The 24,832-nt window shown below is 42.4% G+C and overlaps 1 protein-coding gene across 3 annotated transcripts in view; it reads left to right on the top strand.

The window, feature by feature from the left end:
- THADA (THADA armadillo repeat containing) overlaps window positions 1-24,832 on the top strand; it is a 314,026-nt gene that overhangs the window by 225,780 nt on the left and 63,414 nt on the right. For all 3 annotated transcript variants that reach the window (XM_033419175.2, XM_033419174.2, XM_033419176.2), the window contains one exon: window positions 10,651-10,745. In XM_033419175.2, coding sequence (XP_033275066.2) covers window positions 10,651-10,745 — 95 coding nt within the window. The remainder of the gene's footprint in view (window positions 1-10,650; window positions 10,746-24,832) is intronic.

A 24,832-nucleotide genomic window follows, 5' to 3' on the forward strand; every position in this document is an offset into this window, starting at 1 on the left:
GAAGATACCACAACCCCAGGCCCTTGAGCTGCCCTCCTTGGATAGGGCACCATGCACTAGACCTTATTGCCATCAAAACTTTGCTATTCTAGATTCCCCTTTCCTCAGAAATCCACTCTCAGCTGGCTGACTGCCACTTGGTATGACCAACAAATCATGCTCACATGTTACCAAGTGCTAATGTGTAAATAAGTTAATTTTTCTGGGTAGTACAACTGTTTTTCAGTAGTGATCTTCTGGAGGCAATGCCTTTAACTCAAGTCAGTAACTTGGGGGCAGGCTTTCAGGCAGCACACAGACCTGGCAGGAGCACTTGTTGAAGCCTCACTTGACTTCCTGCTTCTCTGTCCTCATACTGAGCTGACTTAGCCTTGGTGCGTTTGTCCTTTGTGGCCAGCTTCGGGCTGACCCTAGGAAGGCTTGTGGGGCACGTGGGCAGGTCTCACATGAATGGGCCAAGGGAGCGGACTTGAGAGAGACCCTCCGAAGCCTCATTGTCGTCCTTCCCCTCAGCTGCCAGTGATGCCCAGGTTTCCTCAGCGACTGGACTGTCCTGCAGGCCTCTGGAAATAGCTTCCCACGCACGTTCGGGAGCTTATTCCCCCTTGAGCCGGAAGGGACCCTCACCAGCCCAAAGGCCCTGTGTTCCTGGGTGACCACAGGGAGGGTCACTTGGAGAGGCACTGGGTGAGTGGAAAAGCCTCTAGCTGTGAACGCACCTCCCTGAGGTTGAGGGAGGCAGGGTGCACTCGCGGGTAGTAGGTCTGGGTTCTGGCACCTGCTCAACTACTAACCAGTGATGTGTGGCCTCGAACTTCTTTGGGCTTCAGTTTTTGTCTGTAAAGTTGGAAGCTCCAAAATGTGCAATAGGTGAGGGTGGGGAAGGACATGGTGAGTAATGGGTGTGCAGGTACAAAAGAGCTAAGCAAATATAGGGAATGTTTATTGTCAGATAGCTAAGTCTTTGTCTGCATCATCAGCCATGTTGAAGCAGCTGTGCTCAGAGCCTTGCTCTTCACCACACTGGTGACCAGGACACAGCCCCAGAGTGCGTGGCTGCAAACCGAAATACCCTAATTGTTTGGCACAGGGTCTCACTTTTCATCTGATTGTGTTTGGGACACACGGATACAGTTTGTCTAGAAAACCTTGGTTCTATTCTTGGTGTTTGCCCCGATCTTGGATAAGCCACTTGAGCTATATGAGCTACCTTGTTGATTTATAAAAATGAGAATAATAATGCCTACTTTTCTTCTCTCTTAAGAATCTTTCAAAGATAAAATATTTTTTGAAGATAAAACTTTTTTTTTTTCTTTTTTTGCGGTACGCGGGCCTCTCACTGTTGTGGCCTCTCCCGTTGCGGAGCACAGGCTCCGGACACGCAGGCTCAGCGGCCATGGCTCACGGGCCCAGCCGCTCCGCGGCATGTGCGATCTTCCCGGACCGGGGCACGAACCCGTGTCCCCTGCATCGGCAGGCGGACTCTCAACCACTGCGCCACCAGGGAAGCCCGAAGATAAAACTTTTAATAAAATGCCGTTGATATTATTATTATTGCCAAGGCTAATTTCCAAGTGTGTGCTTTGCCAGGTTCACATTAGCAGAGTTCTGACTGTACTGTTAGAAATTCTCACCTGTGATCTACATGCAGACTTCTCATGCAGCTTCTAGAAGTGTTCATTCACCTCACTTAATATATCCTTTTTTAATAATTCTAGGGAGAAAGTAAGGTTGAAAAGAAAGGGGACTTCTGTTAGCATTTTATATAATAACCGAAGCTATATATCCTCCAAGCCCCAAACTGTACAATAAAAGTTTTCTTGGATAATACTTTTCTCCCATAATTCCTAGCACATTGCTTATTAAGTTATTAACCAGCAATTCCTCTGGCAGCATATTAAACTTTACTTTTAAACAAGTCACAGAAGGGGGGAAACATGCATCTCTCATAAAAGGAATAAAAAACATACACCCTCTAAAACGGTTTCTTCAGGCTTTGAACAAATCCCAAGCCCCACACAAGGTCCCTTTTTCCTCATTCTGTACACATAACTTGAGTGTTAGTACATTAACGAGAAAAAGATGCCTAATAGAAAGATGGAAAAACATGAGGGCCTCTGGGGGTGTGGGAGGCTCCCTGGGAGTCCTCTGAAAAGGCAGGTGAGCTTTCATGGAGGGAAAGGCAAAGCCTTGGCATTGAGCTTGTGGGGTTCCTCTTGAGCAGCGGCACTCCCAGGGAAGCAGAGGCGGCTGTGGCTTCGACCTTGACCTAAGAAGTGCCCCAGGGTCTTGTGCAGACTGCCTGGGCCTTTGCGGAGTGCCGACCCAGAACCTTGGTAAAGTGATTATGGCCCCCTGTTTTCAGATTCCGTCCCCCAGGGACAAAATCAGCCTTTCCAGGGGCGGCCCCATGTGCTCTGTAGCACATGGCTGGACATTTGGTCCCTTTCTGGACAGACTCACAGCTCATGGTCTCTTGCTCTGTGCATGACGACTTGGTAAGAATTCCTTACGAACTGGTCAACCACCAGAGCAGGGCACGAAGATGGCTTCACTTTAAAAGGAAAATCCAAGTAGGAGGGCTCTGGGGCAGCTTATACATGTGGGTGTGAGTATAAACACTTGCAAAACTCCAGACCAAGAATGGCTGGATGGAAGTTGGAACATAACCATAAAAAAGCAGCTCTGCCGTCACCCGCCTCCCCTCCCCCAGGGGAGGGCAAGGTAAACGAGCAGTCCCGGGTAGCCAGTCGGGGCCTGCGTGCTGCTGCCAGCTGGCCCCTCATGCAGATCTGAATTCTGGATGTTACAGCGGGGGAAAATAACTTGTTTAAAAATATATATTCTGCAATTCATGACAGTTTGGCATCTTGGTTTAAACAAATCCCTTATTGTTTCTCCAGGAATGCCGTATGATGTTTGCTTGGCTGGGAGCTGTGGTGAAAATGGAAGTCAGAAGGGAGAGAGGGGTTCTTTTTATTTAATTTACACTTCCACGTTTATATGACTTAATGTAGCCTGCCTCAGAGAAATACCTCCTGCCTCCTAACCACAGCAGCTCTTCCTTTTAAAACCAAATGTAGGGAGAGGCGGCGTCTGGTCTGCAGACGGCTGCCCTGTCGCAGAGTCTCAAACTGCCGAGGACTACAAAGATGGCCAGCGGGATCTCTGGGAGACCAGAGGAAGGTCAAAAAAATAGCCCGTCAGGTCAGCCATTCAGACTGTCCTCAGAGGCTGTTCTCTAATGGTTAGTCAGGGAAGGTTTCCTAGAGGACAGGCTTTGAAGTGAGTTTTAAATACAGGACACGGCGTGGCTAGACATGTGTCCAATGGGGGGCCATGGCAGGGCGTGGGAACACGTTATAGACTATTTCCCTCCTCCCTCTTCTACTACTTTTCCGCTCTCTTTACCTTCTCTTCTCCCCCAACCCCCGGCCCGGCTTCTCACCTGCCTTCTCACCTACTTTCCCTCTCTTTTTTCGGGTTTTCTTCTTTGCAGCCTATTTCAGGCCCGGTGGTGGTCCCCGGGATATTGCTTCATTAACTCCACTGCTGGCTCCACAGTGAGAGGCTGCTCGTGCTTTGTACTCATTGTGGTGGAGACCAGAAGTGACCTGTGTAGGAGTGAGCCCACGTAGGAGCCCAGATTAGAGGAAGAGCCCACAATGGGCTGTGATGGGGCCCTGCCAGGACTCACGACCCAGAGTCATTCTAAGCCATCAAGCTGGCCAGCTGCACCTATTTCATTTTCTGGTCTTCATTCTTCCCGGCATGTGGCAAGCATGTTCCCACCTTTGTATCTTTGCTCCAGTGAACTCTCCTGCCTGGAATTCCTCCTTTCCATTCACTAGCCAAATCCTTCCATGTCTCCAGACCCCTCCTCCATGACATTCTCTAAAACTGTTTTTTGTGTGTTTTGTTTTTCTCCACATACCCCACACACACACGCACACGCGCACACGCGCGCAGCCATAAGCTCTTCAAGGCCAGAACCTTATCCCCTCCCTCCATTTCTGTTCCAAGTAGGATGTCCCCCATGGTGCTTAGTAAAGGTTTCTAGATTCATAAAGTTAAGCCATGAGTCTAATCAGGATTCTGCGGGAGTAATTCCCTGGAGACTGGAGTGACCTTAGACCCTGACTCTGTTGAAGTCCAGATATGGTCTCCGGACTTAGAGACCTTAACAAACGCTAGTGGCCTAAAGCCAGAACAGCTGTTTTCAGCCCACTGAGTATGGCAGTGAATTCTTCTGGAAGAGTTTTGTATGTCCAAAGTGAACTGTTTCTTCCAGGGAACCCACCAAGGCTTCATGCTAATGAGCAGGGATCCCAGCCTTCCAGCATGACTTGGATCGATGGGGTGCCACTAGCGCTTCAACCCTTTGGAGCTTTTGGAGCTCTTAAAGGTCACTCCTCAGCACTCCCATTTGGGGCATGTCACCCATCCGCTGTCGTTTCCTGCTGTCCCTCCCCTTCCACATCCTCTTTGCACTTCTTGTTATTCTTCAAACATGTCACATGCTGTCATCTTTGGACATGGTGCTTCCTCTGCTGGGGTCATTCTGTCCGCGGTCTGTCTCCCAGACTCCCCCTCATCCTCCAGCTTTGCCAAGGCACTTCTGGGCTCACCTAGGCATTTCCCCCTTCCCCATCCTTAATTTTCACTCTGTCAACCCTTCCTTTCGGCACCCATCATACCATATGATTGGTTGTGTGTTTCTGTCACTAAACTAGTGGCTTTCAAGGTTTTCTGACAGCCACTCACAACAAGAAATACATTTTACAGATGACTTTGTACTCTGTGTGTGTGTGTATATATGTGTGTATATATACACATATATATACATATATACACACATACACACACCTATGAAATCTTGTATAGTTTGATATTTTACTGTCTATGTAACATATGAAAAGTCTGCAAAAAAAAAAATGCAACAGAGAGAGAATTTACTCAAGATTTATTCGAGTATTCAATTTTGGGAATGTTAGCATTCGACATATCCACCATCATTTTGGATATCAAGCATACCCCACTGATACCATTCAGTATAATAGAGGGTGACTTATAACCTGGAAAAGAAAAAGAAAGGAGTTAGACTAAATCAATCAATATCTTTACTTAAAATTATTACATTTTATAAATTATATCATATCAAAGATAATTTATTAAAAATTCTTTCTGGGGCTTCCCTGGTGGCGCAGTGGTTGAGAGTCCGCCTGCCAATGCAGGGGACACGGGTTCATGCCCCGGTCTGGGAAGATCCCACATGCAGCAGAGCGGCTGGGCCCGTGAGCTATGGCCACTAAGCCTGTGCATCCGGAGCCTGTGCTCCGCAACGGGAGAGGCCACAATAGTGAGAGGCCTGTGTATCAGGAAAAAAAAAAAAAAAAATCTTTCTGGGCAAGGATTTTATAGAAATCCTGTGTATAACAAACAATTTAAGGGAATGATGCTTACCCTGACTACTTTAATGTACTGGGATTATATTTTCTTCATCTCTCCCTCCTTCCCTTCCCTAGCTAGCTCTCTCCTTCCTCCTCCATCCCCCTCTTCTTCTTCCTTCCTTTCTTTCTCTTATGCTGGTCACCACCTACTAGTTTATTTCATAACTAACAAAATGGATCATAACCTACAGTTTGAAAAACACTATTCAGGACTCTAAGTTCCTTGAGGGCAGTGACTGTGTCACTGAAGCATTTCATCTTCATATTTCCATACCCTGGCACTATTCCTGGCTCTCAGTTTCCTCTTAGTAAATGTTTTCTGAATGAATGGGCTGCAGTTAAAAAGCTCTGCAGCCACTGGAATTCCGGAAGGGACAGGAGAAGTGAATAATTTATCACAGACTTCCCAAGAGCTCCTGCTGTCCTCTAGACACTAGGACCATTGTGGATGAGTCTGGGAAGCCTTCCTGTCTCGGCCCTGCCTTCTGCCTCTCCCAACTTCCAGGAGAGAGGGCAGGAGGTTTAATGAAGTTCAGAGATCAGGTTCTCAGGTGGGTGTTTGTCAAGGGACAAATGATAAAAAGAGTGGAAGAAAGAATTTTAACAAGCCCTTCATTTCATTTTATATATGTAAACTTAGTCCTCGTAGTACCTGATTCCTGCTACTCCTTCTAAAACCACTATTATGCTGTTTTTCAGCCCATCTGTTAGACCCTGACCACTCCTGACTTTTTTCGAACACTCTAAATCTTTATTATACCATGCCCCATGCCAGGATTTTTCCATTTGGGGGAAGAAAAAAATCCCCAAACCCACCAAAACCCTGTGGCTTGGTTTCCTGTCCAGCTGGCTTGCTCTTTCCCAGGATTTTATTCCCATCATCAAAGTGGCTTGACAGACCGAGAACAAACCTCTGGCTCACCCTGAACTCACAGCGTACCATTTCCAAGTCAGAACAAACATCAAGTAATAGGGAGAGAAAAAGAAAGAGAAAAAAAAATTATTTTCCTGACTTAGAAGCCAGTTCAGAGTGAAGCCCAACTCTGATTCCAGACGGCGATGTTCTGAGGCTGAGGCTGTGGCTGTCCTTGAGGGTGGAGCCTCGAACAGTGGACTCCAGGCCAGAATTCTCTCCGAGTCAGTCTCAAAGGAGAAGCCATGGATGGACTCCTTTGTAGCCCCAGATCCTCTCTGTTTCCTGGAATCAAGAGCAGCAGCCTTTGAGGGAGCCTCCCATGATCTCGTTAGACTACGTTAGACTTGGCCTAGAGCCTCACAGTTATGGGAGCAGTCAGAGTGGTCCCTGCGGTGTCCCAGGAGGCCTGCAAGCTCGGCAGCCTGTGCCAGGTCAAGAGAAGATGCAGGGCTTCCCTGGTGGCGCAGTGGTTGAGAGTCCGCCTGCCGGTGCAGGGGACACAGGTTCGTGCCCCGGTCCGGGAAGATCCCACATGCCGCGAAGCGGCTGGGCCCGTGAGCCATGGCCGCTGAGCCTGCGCGTCCGGAGCCTGTGCTCCGCAACGGGAGAGGCCACAACAGTGAGCGGCCCGCGTACCACCAAAAAAAAAAAAAAAAGAGAGAAGATGCAGAACACTTCAGCCTGGCAGGGGCTTTAAAGATTGCCAGCCTTTCCTCCCTATTCATTTAGAAATTTAAAAAATATATATTAACCTAGCTAAAAATCTCATGGAAAGTAGGCTTGAAACCCTGTAGGGTCAGGGGTAGGAGGGGAGGCCCCTGAGTTCCTCCAGACTTGAAAGTCAAACCAGTTTCCCAAAAACTTCCCTTGATGGTTCCATATGGCTTCACCAGCAGAAAAACATCTAGGGTGAGAAGCTATGACTCTATGAGGCCAAATGGAGCAAGGAGCACACCGAGGAGCACCAGTTAGCACGGAGTATCCCAACTCCTGAAAGCCTGGCTTGCCTCACTCTTGTTTCCACCTTCTCAATACATTCTCTGTCTTCCCAGACTGGTCTCTCCAGGTCCCTGGACAAGCCAAACTCATTTCTTCCTACATCTATTGCCCCCTCTCAAAATCCCCTTCCTTGTCAACTTTGTCTATCTAAATTCTTCCCATCGTTCACAGTCCAGTTGGAATTACATCTTCATAAACCCATTTCCATGTCTCCAGTCCACCCTAATATGTTCTTTCCCTTAACTCCTTACATCCTGTCCTGAAGTTTGTCTTTGTTTCTGTCTCCATAATGAGACAAAACTCTCCGAGGTCAGAAATCATTTCATGTGCATCTCTTCCCAGCACCTAGCTCAAAGCTGGATGCTCAGGAGGCCTTCCACCTGCTATCTGCAGACCATTTATTATTCAGCCCTGTGCTTCATGTCTGATAATTCATTAACCCCTGGCATTAGGTTTTCTTGCTTGCTTTCTTGAGTGACCATTTCTCTGCGGGGAGGGGAGGATATCCCACCTGTTAAACAGTGGAAATGCCAGAACTGGAAATGTCATTAAAGAAGTTTTCATAGACTGTGGGCTTTTCAACTTCACAGGTCAAGTTATGGACTGACCTGGGGAAAATTGGATAGAGACAAAAGATAGGGGTAACATTTGGGAAGGGGGAATTCCAAATAGATCAAAATGTTAACAAGAACAAAAAAAGGAACTGTAAAGTACTAGAAGAAAATATGGGAAAATTTTAAAATGTATGTCTATATTTATCTTGGAGAAGGGTTAGAGTGTTAGCATGACATAAAATCCAGAAGGCATAGATAAAAATATTAATATATTTGACTGCATAAAACTAAACGTTTTTGAATTGCAAAAAAATATAAATAAAGTTAAAAGACAGATGATAAACTGCAAAAACATATTTGCAACACATGTGACAAAGGGCAGATTTCCTTAATATACAAAGAGCTCCTACAAATCAATAAGGAAAAGACCAATAACATAATGGACAGGAGATTTGATTACAGTTCACAGAAAAGGAAATTCATATGAGTAGCATATGAAGGGATGGTTAACCTCACTTATAATAAAATAATTGTGACTTAAAACAATGAGATACTATTTTTCACTTAGCTTGGCAAAGGTCTAAAAGTTTAATTACTGTGTTGGTCAGGTTGTTGGTGGGTGGGATTCTTACACACTGTTGGTGAAAGTATAAATAGGTACAGTCTCTTTGGTGAGCATCTTATCAAAATCAAGCAAAATTTTAAATGTGCAAATATCTTGATCCAGCAATTCAGCTTTTAGGGATTTCTCTTTTGAGTACTCATTCATATGCATAAAACTCAGTTACATATATCTTTATTGCAGCGTTGTTTTCAGCAAAGTATCTTTAACAATCTGAATTATTTCAGTAGGGGACAGGTACATCCATGAAATGGAGCAGTTCAGAACCATTTAACAAATAAGGCAAGGGCTTCCCTGGTGGCACAGTGGATGAGAGTCCGCCTGCCGATGCAGAGGACACGGGTTCGTGCCCCGGTCCGGGAAGATCCCACATGCCGCAGAGTGGCTGGGCCCGTGAGCCATGGCCGCTGAGCCTGCGTGTCCAGAGCCTGTGCTCCGCAACGGGAGAGGCCACAACAGTGACAGGCCCGCGTACCGCAAAAAAAAAAAAAGAGTTAAACAATCTCTGTTTTTAATAGAATGATATATCTAAAATATATTAGCAGGAAAAAAAGTAATACTCAGAACTTAGTATGTAGTAAACCACTACTTATATAAAAATAAACAAGTGGGTAGCTATAGATAGATGCTTGTAAATGAATAGAATGTGTCTGGCAGGGTATACTGTAGAAAGTAGTAATAGCGGTTGCCTCAGGGGAATAGAACATGTGGGTAGATGGTGGGGGCATGGAAAAGGAACTTTATTTTTATTGCATACCCTTTTGTACTGTTTGAATTATTTTTATACCATGTGCATGTGTTACCTGTTTTTTAAAACTAATTTTTTAAAATAGCCAGGCGTAGGTATGAAATTAGGCCAAATGTGAGGTATACACATAAACTAGTAGTTATGTCAGGGAGCAAGCAGATACTGTAGGTGAAGCAAGTCAGTGGGACAGAAGTGAGGCAGGTCAACAATGGGGAGACCTTGAAACAAGACAGTTTTAACTTAAAAGTATCTGATTTCCTTTTCATGCAAATCATGCGTATCCCTAGGATATGGGCAGTTCAGGACAGAGTGTGAATAAACTTTAGGGAAATGGTAAAACTGTTAATTTACAGGGAGTGAGAAGGATGGATTGAGGGATCAAGCCAGATGGAAATATACTAACCAGACTTGTACCCTTCCCTCATCGTAGGTCGGAGGCAGGGGAGCAGGGCAGGGAATGTACCACATCTATGCTCATAGTGATTCACCGTGAGGTGAGGTGATTAGGGTGTCAGTTGTACACGTTCAGGAATCTGATTCAGGTCACAGAGATACTAAGTGGCAAAGCCAGCATTCAAACCCAGATCTGTCCGTACTGTTTCTACTGCTTGCCCTGAGTTCTTAGTGCACCAAGGAGGTTTGGGCCCTTTTCATGGTCAATATGAACTGAGGCTCAGAGCCGGGGACTTTCGGTGCTGTACTCAAAAGAAGGTCTTCATTCTTTTTTATCTAGACCCCCTAAATCGGAGCCCACTTACTTTTTCCAGCGTGTGGTTCAAAGCGTAAAAAAGAGCTGCTCCACTTATTGAAAAAAGAAAAAAATCTCATTTATCGGGAAAGGAATGTCTGTTGCAGCGTTTGTTAATGCTTTTCGCGTGTTTGTTTTTTCAGCTGGTTATTTTAAGTCCGTAAATATGGTTTATCATATGTGAGTGCAATTCTCCTCCGAAATGCTAAATCAGTGATATTCATAACCAATGATTTTACCCCTAAATTTGTCCAGTTCGGAGGAAGATAACAGAAAATGGTGTCGTATTCCCCCCACCCCCTTGTTTCCAAATAACTGGGATCAGATATTGGTTGTCGTCTGTTTTCAGTTAATTTTCTTTGGAGCCAGAGCATAGAGTTTTCTCTGTTTCGTACACTCACAGCCCCAACCTCCACCATATGCACTAGGACTTCATTTTCTCCTTGACTTGCTCGTGTGTTCTCACCATTGGTGACTGTCCATCATTTTTAGCATTCATTACAACTCTGAGCCTCATGACGTGCCTGGTAGAAAATACCCATTTTCTCTTTTCTGTGACTCAGGCTTCAGAGAGAGAAAATATCAATTTATTTTCTGTTCTTTACTTTTCTAGGCAAAATCCATGTTTGGTGACCAGAGCTGTGTATATTGATATTCTCTTCCTGTTGACTTGCTGTCTTGACAAACCCTCAAAAGACAACCGGCCAGGTATGAGTCATATTTATATCATATTTTGGAATGATTACAGGTCTTTGAAATGTAGGTAGGGTACTGAGCGGCTCTACTACGCACTCCCCCACCTTCTACTTTTGCAGGACTAACCACATATCAAAATTAAACATAGTATCATACGGTTTCCTCATAGAAGCTTCCCAAGGAAACTTGTCCTTGTTTAGTTGCAAGTTTGTTTTCTATTTGGTCATTCAGGGAAGAGTCTGGACTCTACTCAGATACCTCTGTATTTCTGAGACCTTGGCTCTTTCCTATTTCATGCATTTTCTTTGAAAGGTCATCATTTTCAATAACTCAGAGTTCATTCTGTTCCATTTTGTAGAGATAGCCTAGTGGACTCATTTGATGCTGGAGCCTGGATATTTGAGACTCAATCTCAAATCCACCCCTCGCTACCTTGAGCTCTGACTTTATACGTGTTCCTTGGTGTCATGTATATTTCCTGGTATGGGCCCCAGATCCACATGCAATTGTTCTATTTTCATCATGATTCACAAAGTGGTTTTCTTAAAAGGGAGAGGGGCAGCTCCAAATAAAAAAATGTTTTGATGTGTTTATATAAGAGGCCTCAGGAAGTGCTGTACATGAGTTCCAGGCCACAGACTGAAACTGATTTTCATCAACACAAACTGGAATGCAGGGTAATGAGCCTGCAACTGGTTAAAATCAGCCTCTTCTAATTGATTAGGCCTGTCTAAAGGAGGCTACAATTACAAAGTCAGATTTTGAGTACAAGCAGGCCAGGCCTTTCCTCTGTTACATTTAGTCTGTCAATGATTTGTTGTCTTCAGTAAATATATTCAGGCTGTCAGAGTCCAGCTCTGTCCATATGGAACCCTGTTCCCAAATTCAAGCCAATTTAAAATGCTTTGGGGGGGAGGTGCGAAGCTGCCTCACTCGTATCAATGCATATTAGCCCACAAGGCCCCTGTGGCCATGCAGAGGTAGTAAGAACACACCTGGACTTTGATCAGCTCCACATCCCTGCATAGGGGTAGCTGTTGCATCCTTTTGGTAGAAGAGGATCATATAGTTTTATGGCTGTGAAACACTTCTAGTTTATACCTCTTACCCCAGCATAATTATTAATAGTGCCCCTTTTACTCTTGAAAGTGTCCAGGTTTGCACAATAAATCACAGGTCACCCTAGCTATAAGGGACCTCAGGGTTGCGTCCACTTTATTTTACACTTGAGTTAACTGGGGTCCAGAGATTTTATATAAAGAGATTATGAATCAGGTGTTACCAAGTAAATCATGTGGGGTTTCTACCATTTTTGTATTTCAGTTCCAAATTTCATGTAGCTTAGTAATACTTCTCTGCTTAATGTTTAAAGAGCCTTGTCTGTGAAAGAGTGGCTCACTACTTACAAATCCATTCACTGGGTTCCTATCATAGTTGTGTGGTTGACTATAATCATTAGGTTTTTCTGAACTAAGTGTTTCTTGGTGTATTCGTACCATTATTCCTTGTCTGGAAGGGTTTAACCCTTGAATGTTGTAAAATACCCTTCTTTCTTCTCCAATTGCCTGTCCTTTACTGATGAGCTAGGTTCCTCCATGAAGATGACTTCGGCCTTTTGGAATCATCCTTTCCACAAACTCTTGCATTATTTAGCGTTTGTGCCCCAATTAAATGTGATCACAAGCTGTTGTTTATTACTCAACAGTATTTCACTTGCATCAATGTATTATACCTCTTAGAGTCATTACTTTTCAGAGTAAGATATGCAAGGGGTGGGGCACTTTTACTCTTTTTCTAACATGACAGCTATAGCTCTAAATATTTAATCCTGCACTCTACAGTATGGCAGTCACTAACCACATGCGGCTCTTGAACAACTGAGATGTGGCTGATCGAAGTTGAGGTGTTCTATAAGAATAAAATACACACCAAATTTCGAAGACTTAGTATGAAAAAAAGGTTAAATTTCTCAATAATTTTTACATTGATGACACATTGGAATGATAATATTTTTGATATATTTGTTTAAATTAAAAGTATCATTAGGGTTTCCCTGGTGGCACAGTGGTTGAGAGACCGCCTGCCGATGCAGGGGACACAGGTTCATGCCCCGGTCCGGGAGGATCCCACATGCCGCGGAGCGACTGGGCCCGTGAGCCATGGCCGCTGAGCCTGTGCCTCCGGAGCCTGTGCTCCACAACAGGAGAGGCCACAGCAGTGAGAGGCCCGCATACTGCAAAAAAAAAAAAAAAAAAAAAATTATTAAAGTTAATTTCATCTGTTTCTTTTTAAAATGTGGCTATCAGAAAATCAAAAATTACATATATGGCTCATATATTCCTATTGGACAAGCACTGATTTTTTCCAGTCCTTTGGGAATTGCCCTCATAAACCACAGGATATATATGTATGTGTCTTCTATATGACTGTATGTATTCATATACTACATCCATACAAATAGTGGTAGCAAATTCTCCTCCTTTGAGGATGAATTAGATATTTAGAACGAACCAAATGTCAAATAAAATGGCAGTTAAGGTAGATAGCACTGTTTAGGATAAAAGTAAACTGTGAGCTTAAAATAGTTAAATCGATTCTTGTGTGTTTCATAAATTATTTCCAAAGGCAGTTGAGCAATAGCTAAGTGTATCACCAAACAAGGTGATCACTTACCTGGATGTGTAGATTTCAGTATGATTTCTAAGTATTGTCGTGACAGTTTTACCTTGTAAATGCCTTGAAAGAATGGATCGTGGTTAGGTCCTGTGTCCCCCAACTAAGCAAGTAGTAGGCCTGCGTTAAATGGATTTGTTATTAACTGATTGATTGAAATGCAGAATTTTCCTCACTTTTTAGAATAGTAACAGGTGTCATCAAGATACAAATCTTATTTAAACTCATGCATCAATCACACGTAAATTCATTTTCCAAATTCAAATCAAATGTATATATTATGTGTATATGTTTGTAAATACACATCTATCTACCTCTAAAGCTCACAGAGCTCAGAGTAGGGAGTACACTACATAGGCTTTAAAGCTAGATCCCTAGGTTTGAATCCCAGGTCTGCCATTTACTAGCTTTCGTGACCTTAGGCAAGTCATTTAACCTCTTTGAGACACTTCTCCTCAATTGTAACTGGGGATATAATAGGATCTATACCTTAGAGTGGTTGTCAACTAACACATGTAAAGTCCTATGTAAAGAATGTACTTTGTATGGCACAGAATAAGTGCTCAATAAATTTTAGCTACCATTAATATTATTATCATCATTATAATTATCACTGGCTGGAAACTATGAATCTAATCCAGTTTCCTGCAGCCTGGCAGAGTTATGGTCAATCCCTCACACTTACAACTCTCCTCATGTTCTTCAACATTTTCAAGAAAGAAGAAATGCCTGCTTTCCTAGGAAAACACTGAAGCATACCTGGCATGGAATGTCAAGAATCCACTTTGGAATCCACTTGATTAGGGATGCTCCTGCCCCTCTGACTGATCCAGAAAAGGATCATCTTGTGGTTATTGTTCATTATGTTTTTGTTGTTCATCAGACATGACATGCTAACGTCAGACAAGTTAAGCACCTACATCTGGAGAGACACATGATATGTTTGGGGCTTATAAGTAGGTCCAAAAAGGGATTACAGATGCTATAAAGGAAGTGTGTATGGGATACATTGGAGGCACTAAAGAATGAAAGGTCGTTTCTACTTGGGAGGACAAGGAAGCCTTCATAGAGGAGGAGGTAGTTGAGCAGAGTTTTGAAGATGAGTAGAAATTCACCAGATGGGCAAAGGACAGGTGGGTATTATAGACAGAGGAGGGAGCACGTCTGCAGCCACAGACGCTCACGTCAGCACAGCTTTCAAAGAACTGGGACAGTGCGATTGCAGTGTTGGGTTCAAGGACAGGAGGTGTGACTAGAAGTGAGCCTGGGAGGCGGGAACTCAGTCAAGGAGAGCAGCATGGTCCAAAGTCTAAGGAGCTCGAACTTGACCCTGTAGGCAAAAGAGATTATCGGAGGATATAAGACAGAGGGTAGGGTCACGTGGTTTTTAAGACAGAGTGACATTTTCTGTGCTCCCATCCTTAAAGGAGTCTTAGGATCCTTAATGGAGCCAGGTTCCTTTGCCACGGAAAAAGAATGTAACTGTAAATGCATTCATGGAATGTCAGGGCATTGTCATAACCATCATTGAGGGTTTGGGAGATGGGGGGTCCAAAGTGGAGGACTAGAGTTAAAGGCAGTACAATGCTGAAAATAGTTGTTTTAGCATGGTGTGATTTTAGGGGGATTTCTTCCTCTTATTTTCCATTTTACCAATTTTACATAACATAATTCTGTTTTATTCATGTGTGTGTATATACATGTATTTCAACAGTAACTGTATCTAAGTATGAATCTTAAAGGAGATTAATTGTTCTAAAAGAAAAGAAGTAATGTCAATTTCTGGGAAACTTTTTTGGACAGAGGAGGATCTGCCTGTCTCCTCTCAAACACTATTCTGTAAGTGACCTTGGAAGGCTATTTCTACCTCTAAAATGTCTTAGAACATTGAAGGGCTGGGGGCATAAACAATGAGAAAACCAGTGAAGGGGAAAGGCAGAGAAGATGATTAGAACAGCTTAAGATAATGATGTGTTTTGTGTAATTCAGACTTTTATCTTAGTACTTCCCAATCATTTGAGGTTTCCTTAGCCATTAACTAGGTTTTAAAAATTCCAAATCTGGGGGTTTTGTTTTGAGTTTTAAAGTGATTTAAACCCACAAGGACTCTCTGTCCCCTGTATTCTTTTTCCTCTTCTGAATCCAGCTGTCATCATTAGTATGTATCAGTTTCCTGCTAGAAAGAAAATTATAGTCTCCAATTGGAGTTGGGGGGATGAGGAAGAAAGAGCCTAACTGCTCCAAGGACTCAGAGGCTGGGTTACAGGTCTGGGCAGGGACAGGGAAATGGAGAGCTTTCATTCTCATTTTAAACCCATCTTAAATTATTTGCTCTCAGGTTGGAAATTTTCCATTGAAATATCTGTTTACTGAAATACTATCTGAGACTTGACTAAATATTTACTCCCTTTTTTCTGAGAGGTGGACTTTCTATTTCTCTCTTATGCCCACACCCCTTAAATTTGTGTTTTTCACAGCTACTGAATTGAACATTTTCTTTTACCAAGTGTTTAAACAAATATCTTACCTATTTGCACTGTCTGACTTTCAGTTTAAGTTCTCTTGGTGGGTTTATGAGTGGATTTTTCCTTTCCTAGTCTCCATTTTACTAATTTTGTGTAACCCCGTTCTTTCTTTTGTAATTATGTGTTACATATTAAAATATGAATCTTGAAGAGGATTAGTTATTCCCAAAGAAATAAAGAAAGGACATAATGACAGTTTCCAAAAAGTGTTTTAGGTGGAGAAGGATTTGTCCATCCTAACCACATCGTGTAAGTGATCTCAAAAGGCTGTTTCCCTACCCCTGAAATGTATATGGGAGGCCCATTATATTCTAATTTTTAGGAAACATTATTTTCAGTATCATCTCCCTTGTAGGGATCATAATAATTATGGCCAATGTGTACCGAGCACTTAACTCCATGCCGAGCACTGTGCCAAGCATTTTGCACGCATTAGTGAAAGAGGTACTAGTGGTTCTTCATTTTAGACGTGAGGGAACTGAGGAACAGACAGAACTGCCAGACGTCACTTGTACAGTAAGAGAGCAGAGCCCGCGCTCTCCAGCCACCTCCAACGTGGTCCCGCAGCACACTCAGGCCTGAGTCAGGAAAACCACTCCTTGTCTCGGGGATGGTGCCTTAGACCCCTATGTTGATTCAGCTTCCCAGGCTTCTGCCCCTGCTGCAGAATCCCCAGGCCTCAAAGAGGGTTCCCCCTTCCCAGTAGCTTCCCAATCACATGCTTTTATGGGGACTTTCTTGCCTGCATGGCTATCTCCCGTCTCCGGAGTGTGTGGAATAATATGAGAGCGTACCCAGGGCTAGTTACTAGAAAGAGAAAGCTTAATGCTCCCGGGCAGCTACCTGCCCTTTTTCCGTTTGAAAGTGGACCTACAGCCACTGCATGAAAGACTTCCTAATACCAGGTTGCTGGTAACCGCATTTTGTGGTTTCTTTGTTAGTTGGCATTTATAGTTCGGATCTCATCATTCTGCCAAGGGCAATAAACATTTTGTTTTAACTAGAATGTAACTTTTATTATTGTTATTATTTTTCTTCTAAATGCCTTAAAAGTGACCAGCTTGTGAGCATGAAGTCAGGATCCCTAAATAGTCTGAATGCCAAGTCAGTGTGCCTTGTAGATCAGTACAAGATTAGAAGACAGGCTCTCATTTTTTACTGCTTGTGTTTATATCATGGAAGTTCGGTAACATAAGCCCTCCCAAAGGCCAGCTTAGATGTTGATGGTGGTTAAGTGGTAAAAATCTGTGAGAAGTATTCAGTGATGCCTTGTATTTGTACTGCCTTGAACATGAATAATATATGTGTGACAAGAATAAATATAAGGTCAATGATTTTTTTTGACATATTATAACTTCCTTTACCTAAGTTCCTGGGAAATATAGCCAAACAATTACAGAGAATAAAAACATTGGCAACTTACAAACACCTGCTTTGATTATTTGGTCTAATTAGGTTAAATTTAACCAATCCCATCTGAACAAATTGAAAACAATTCTTATCTGTTCCCGCGGTCATGCACTTTTATCGGTGTTGGACGCAGATGTGTTTAATATGACACAGTTGATGCTATTCTCTCAGCTCTGGGTGGGAGATAAAAGGGAATTGAGAACATATTTTTAGAGTCTTCTAGGGACTTTGTATTTGTGGGTCTGCAGCTATGAAACTTCAAAAAAAAAATAGGCTTTGTTATCAATAAGTTAGTTGCCTTTCTCCAAAACACTGGGACTGTCATTTGAACTGTTGCTTTTGCCAAAAGTCGCTTTCCCAGGGAACAGTGAGCTCCTAAAATGAGCAGATGATTCCTAGCTACCATTCAGAAAGAATAATACAGGATGTGTTATTAGATTGCTAGGTTCATGTGGTATTGACCCCTTGTTAATTCCAAGCCCGGTGCTGAGTACAGTGGCCCACAATTATTAGAATTTTAGAGTTTAGAGATCATTTCATCAGTAAGTAGAGTGGAAACTGTAACAATTAAGTGACTTGCCCAAGGTCACACAGCTGGTTAGTGAAAAAGTCAAGCTTTCCTGGCTCCTGGTCCACTGCCCATTTCTGTGACCAGAGTTAACAGTGTTGAGAGTTGGGCCAAGTGTCTGGATCTGTAACAGAACCATGTCATGAAACCTCCGTACTCACATTTCCACCCCAGGAGTCAAATACTGTTCCAGTGGGCAGCTGGGGTCTCAGAACATCCGTGATTTCAGTCTTCTATGTGTTCCTGTCTTGCCCCACTCTAACCCCAGTCCTCACAGATAATCTGAAACTAGTTGCCCATGTCAGTTAAATTAGTTAAGCAAGATGTTTCTGAAAGCTTATTCTAAACATTTCATGTAAATGGAATCATACAACATATAGCCTTTTGTGTCTGGATTCTCTCACTTAAAGTGTTCAAGGTTCATCCATTTTGTAGCATGAGTCTTTTCTTTTTTTATGACTGAATGATACTCCATTGTTAGATATGCCATGTTTTGTTTCATCAGTTGATGGACGTTTGGATTGTTTATACTTTTTGGCTGTTATGAATAATAATGCTGTGAAGATCCATGGACAGGTTTTTGTGGGGATATATGCTTTCAGTTCTCCTGGGTATTTACCTAGGAGTAGAACTGCTGGGCCATGTGCCAACTCTAAGTTTAAGTTTTTGAGGAATTGCCAAACTTTTCCCAAAGAGACTGCACCATTTTACATTCCCACTGGCAATGTATGAGGTTTCCAATTTCTCCACATCCTTGACAATACTTGTTATTGTCCATCTATTGATTATAGCCATCCTAGTGGGTATAGAGTAGTATTTCACTGTGCTTTTGATTTGCATTTCCCTAATAGCTAATGATGTTGGGCATCTTTTCTAATGCTAATGAGCCATCTTGTACACCTTCTTTAGAGAAATGTCTGTTCTGATCCTCTGTTGTTTGTCTTTTCATTCTTGAGTTGTAAGAATTCTTTATGTATTCTGGATATTAATTCCTTATCAGATATATGATTTGCAAATATTTTCTCCCATTCTGTGTACTGACTTTTGACTTTTGTGATAATGTCCTTTAATGTACAAAAATTTTTAGTTTTGATGAAGTCCAACCTGCTTTTTCTTTTGTCCCTTATACTTTTAATGTCATATCTAAGAAACTGTTGCCTAATCCGAGGTCACAAAAACTTGTATACATTTTCTTCTTAAGAATTTAATAGTTTTATGTCTTAACTTTTCGGTTTCTGAGCCATTTTGAGTTAATTTTTGTATTTGGTGTGAGGTACAGGTCCAGCCTCATCCTTTTGCATGTGACTATCCATTTGTCCCAGCACTCTTTGTTTAAAGGACTTCACCTTTCCCCGTTGAATTGTCTTGGCACCTTGGTCAGTCAGAAAATCAAGTGACCATAAATACATGGATTTTCTGGACTCTCAGTTCTATTTCATTGATCTGTATGTCTGTCTTTATACCAGGACCACACTGTCTTGATTATCGTTGCTTTATGATAACTTGAAATCAGGATGTGTGAGTCCTCCAACTTTGTTCTTTGTTTTCAAGATCATTTTGGCTGAGTCCTTACATTTTCATTCAGATTTTAGGGTCAGCTTGCCAACTTCTGGAAAAAGAAAAGTCAATTAGGATTTTGATAGGTATTATGTTAAATCTGTAGTTCAATTTGAGGAGTATTGTCACTATAATAATATTATATCTTCAGATATTTGGATCAGAACACAGGGTGTCCTTCCATTTATTTAGGTCTTCAATTTTTTTCAGTGATGTTTTGTAATTTTCAGTGTACACCTCATGACATCTTTTGTTAAATAATTTATTCCTGTTTTATTATTTTTGATGCTGTTGTAAATGAGATTATTTTCTTAATTTCAATTTTGGATTGTCCGTTGCTACTACACAGAACTGTAGTTGATATTTGTATATTGATCTTTTATCCCATGACCTTATTGAACTTACTTTTGTTTGTTTGTCTGTTTTTGTGGACTTAGAACTTTCTGTATATGAAATCATGTCCTGTGCAATAGAGATAGGTTTTACTTCTTCCTCTCCAATCTGGATGCCTTTTATTTATTTTTCTTGCCTAATCACCCTGGCTAGAACTTCCAGTACAATGTTGAATGGAAGTGCCTTGTTCCTGATCTTAGGAGGAGAGCTTTTAGACTTTCACCATTAAATATGGTGTTAGCTGTGGGTTTTTCATAGATGTCCTTTATCAGGTTGAAGAAGTCCCTTCTGTTTCTTGCTTGTTGAGTGTTTTTATCATAAAAGAGTGTTGGATTTTGTCAAATTCTTTTTCTGCATCTAATGAGATGATCGTATAATTTTTGTCCTTTATTAATGTGATGTGTCATGACTTTTTCTTGCTGAGTAGTATTCCATTATATGCATGTGTTGTTTATATTAATTCACCAGTTGAAATACATTTTGGCACTTCCACTTTTTGGAAATTGTGGATAATGCAGCTCTGGTAGCATTATTTCACTTTTTGGAAATTGTGAATAATGCAGCTCTGAGCATAGAAGTATTTGTGTGGCCATATGTTTTTATCCTTCATAAGTAAAACCTAGGAAAGGAATTACTAGGTCATATGATAAGGATTCTTTAGGTAATAAGAAACTGCCAAACTGCTTTCCAAAGGGCCTTACCACTTTGCATTCCCAGCAACAATGTGTGAGAGGTCCAGTTATTCTGCATCCTCATCTAGATGTGGTATTGCCCCTCTTGTTAATTTTAGCCATTCTGGTACATGTGTAGTGGTGTCTCACTGTGATTTTAATTTGCATTTCCCTAATGACCAGTTATGCTGAGCACCTTTTCGTGTACCATATTTGCCATACATGTATCTTTCTTGGTAAAGTGTCTATTCAAATCTCTCACACATTTCTTTTTTAAATTGTGTTTTTCTTATTACTGAGTAGTGAAAGTTCTGTGTTCTGGATATAAGTATTTTATGCAAACATTTGTTAAAGATTTTCTACCTATCTGTTGCTTGTCTTTTTTCTTAACAATGTCTTTTTTTTTTTTTTTTTCGCGGTACGCGGGCCTCTCACTGTTGTGGCCTCTCCCGTTGCGGAGCACAGGCTCCGGATGCACAGGCTCAGCGGCCATGGCTCACGGGCCCAGCCGCTCAGCGGCATGTGGGATCTTCCCGGACCGGGGCACGAACCCGTGTCCCCTGCATCGGCAGGCGGACTCTCAACCACTGTGCCACCAAGGAAACCCTTAACAATGTCTTTTGAAGAGCAACCGTTTTTAATTTTGATGAAGTCTGATTAATCCATTTTTTCTCTGTGTCTTACGCTTTTTGTGCCCTAGTAAAGAAGTCTTTGCCTATCCTAAGGTCACAATGATGTTCTCTCAGGTTTTCTTCTAAAGTTTGCTTTGTTTTTTTTTTTTCCTTTTTTTTTGCCGCGCCGCGCCGCATGTGGGATCTTAGTTCCCCGACCAGGGATTGAACCCCCAACCCCTTGCATTGGAAGCGTGGCATCTTAACCACTGGACCACCAGAGAAGTCCCAGGTTTTCTTCTAAAGTTTGCTATTTAAGGTTTTACGTTTAGATCCATGGTCCACTTTAAGCTAATTTTCATGTATGTCATGAGATAAGGTCAAAGTTCTCTTTTTTTGTTTTTTTTCATATGAATATCCAGTTGTTCTGGCTCAGCAAGATCTCTGGGCTCTGGGTTCCCCCTCTCTGTGCTGGAGCATGGAAGTTGCCTCTAGGTAGTAGTCCAGGGCAACTATAAGGCCTACCTTGTTTGTTTCCTTCTCTCAGGGAAACATACTACTCATGTCTGATGTTTAAAAACGATAGTTTCATACATTTGTCTAGTTTTCTAGTTGTTTATGGCAAAGGGCAATTTCTGTAGCAGTTAAACTTTCATGGGTTAAAGCAGAAATCACTTTCATCACTTTGTTTTGAAACCTCTTAGTTCCTCAATTGCAAAGTGGGGATAATACCTTCAGAGGTTTGAGGTGAAGGTCACATGAAAAAAATTGTAAAAACTCCATGAAAAGTAACACAAAAGGAAAAATCCAACACTGTAAGAAAAGCAGCTATTAGGAAGTAATATTGATAGCAAGAACAAAGAAATGAATGGTCATCTCATCCAGAGGAGGAGACAGAGCTTCTGCTGGTCCCATGGCCAGGTATGCTTACTCCCAGACTCACCTCCATTGCCCATCTGGCAGAATTTACTTAATTCCTCCCTGGCTGGGGCCAGACCTCACATTAAGTAGCATTTGCAGTCCAGCCAGACTCTCTTGGGTTTGCCAGCTGTAAACTATACCTTGTAGCATCATTCCCAGAGACATTGATGTAGTCCAGTGGTGCCAGGAACCTCTTCAGTCTTAGAGTCTGTGTCTCCCAGAACTGTAAACTGTAGTGCTGGCAAGGGATTGAAATCAGTGGTCCTAGTCTCTCATTACAGGTGAGACAACAGAGGTAAGCCCCAGTTATTTAAAGGAGTCTTCCCAGCCGGCTACCAAGACTCTCAAGTTGATTTCACACTGTATCTCATTGCCTAAGGGTGGAAGAGAAGCCTGAGGTCCTTTGTGGGGAAAAGGTTAAATTAAACAGGGATGTCTAAGGTGTGATGATAAGGAAGTTTCTGATTTCCCAGTCTTGTCCTTAGGAGCAATTCGCTGACAAAGAATCCAAAGCAGTGTATTACTTAGAAGTAATTTTATGTTTGTGTCTTTGGGTTGTCATGTGTTTATCCACAAGTATTTCCTGACTTCCTCCCAGTGTTGGGCAGAAGCAGGGATGGGATGATGGGTGGAGGCGAGAAGTAAAAACTGCTGGTCCCACCCAGTGCCTGATGAGCTCATTTTTAGCCTACCCAAATCCTTCCAGAGCTCTTCTGACTCCGTGTTGTCCAAGCCACTGGGACTGTGCCTATTTTACGGGTTGACTAGAGAGTCCTTCAAATAGTATTCTCAGAAACTCTTCCTTCTTCCTCAACAGCAGATAAGGAATTCTGTGCTTAAAAAAATACTTTGAGAATAGGCTGGGACAAGGGAAAGGGGGAATGTTTTCAAAGGGGTGTGTGTCAGGCACCATACCTATGAAAGCCGGGCATGAGACCTAGAGACCTAGGAGTCCAGAGACCTAGAAACAAAAGTAGGCAAGAAATAAACAACTAGTACCAGTTCAGGGCACTTCTCTAGACAAAGTTAGTCTCCAAACCCTTCCACTAGGTCATTCTACATGTTTGTAACTGGAAGGGCCCCTCGGGTCTGGATTACAGTTTACTGGGAGGGGCAGAGGATTAAATAGAAGAATGGAATTTCCCTTCGATAAGGAGAAGCCAAGATTTATTAAATCAGTTGATTTGTTGTTGTTGTTGTTGTAGTTCCTATGGTTTCCTTTTCTCTACAAATACAGTTTTTTTTTAACTGAGAAATAGCATAACAGGACATTAACATTCACGGAGTGTACAAATTATCGTCTGTGATTATTTTTAGAACCAGTTTATCAACTGTTCCAGATAAGAACTTTTGTTGGATCTGATTACAGATCTCTCTAACCAGAGCTACAGATCTTTGAAACAGAAAAAGTTGGCCCTTTCATTATGCCTTAAAAGTAAAATCTGCTTCGTATTTCCTCACTCTCTACTTCTTTAAGGAGGGTAGATTCTGAGGGGGGGAAGGATAGGGGAAATTTCTACAAAATTTTCTTGACCAAATGGTATCAGAGAATTCAGAACCATTACAATATATGAAAGAGAAATTCATTTGTTCATTTATTCATTCAAGCCAGAGGGAACAGCATGTGCAAGGTCAGGCAGAAAACAGAACATTCTTCTGAGGCTCAGTCAGTGGCAAGTGACCACCATAGCGGCACAATCAATATCATTGCCATTTACATGGTATCCACAGTAAGTGACTTACTCCATAGCAGTGAAACTATTTTTTTTTCTGTTTTGTTGGTCCTTTCAGTCCTGAGGAGGATCCTTCCCCCTTTATGGATTCTGATTGCTGCTTACAAGTAGAACACGTTTGCTGTGATTACTGGGGTTTTAGCTTCTCCCATAACCATCTCTACTGGGGCCAAGAAAACTCTGTCAATTTGGGCCTGTACACTTACTCCCTCTGGCCCCTTTTATTTTGGCCAGCTCAGCACAAAGCAATCAGGCTATCTTGGTTCGTGACATTAACAGCGAAGGCCAGGAACTATGTAATATTCAGGAGCTCTTTGGTTGAGCACTAGATGAAGGGGTTGACATATGATTAGGGGCCATGGTGTACAAAAACAAATACCATTAAACAGTAGAATTATACACGTTCGGCATGGCAAGATGTTTACACTATGAGAAGCACGGATGATCTCAGATGGTCTGAAGTAGTGGTTCTTAAAGTGTGGTCCCTGCATCAGCAGCAGCATCGCCCAGGATTTGTTAGAAGTGTGATCTGGGGGGCCCCGTCCCAGACCTACTGAATCAGGAACTCTGGAGGTGAGTACGCCGAAGTTTGAGAGCCAGTCGTCTAAGGTAACAGCACAGCCACCATCCTGGGGATATGCTCAGTGATTGGAATGTCAGGTGAAACTGCCCTCTCGCTTTTAATTGTTATTTTTCTTTTTTCTTTTTTTTTTTTTGCGGTACACGGGCCTCTCACTGTTGTGGCCTCTCCCGTTGTGGAGCACAGGCTCCAGACGCGCAGGCTCAGCAGCCATGGCTCATGGGCCCAGCCGCTCCGCGGCATGTGGGATCTTCCCAGACCGGGGCACGAACCCGTGTCCCCTGCATCGGCAGGCGGACTCTCAACCACTGGGCCACCAGGGAAGCCCTTAATTGTTATTTTTCAATCTCTTTCTCTCTGTTTGCCGAGTACTTAGAGTTAAATTCACCTAAATTAAATGCTCTTATGGTGAAACTCCACTATATCCATAATTATGTGGTAATGATATCATCCACAT

Source organism: Orcinus orca, chromosome 13, assembly GCF_937001465.1.
Source record: "Orcinus orca chromosome 13, mOrcOrc1.1, whole genome shotgun sequence".
Lineage (NCBI taxonomy): Eukaryota > Metazoa > Chordata > Mammalia > Artiodactyla > Delphinidae > Orcinus > Orcinus orca.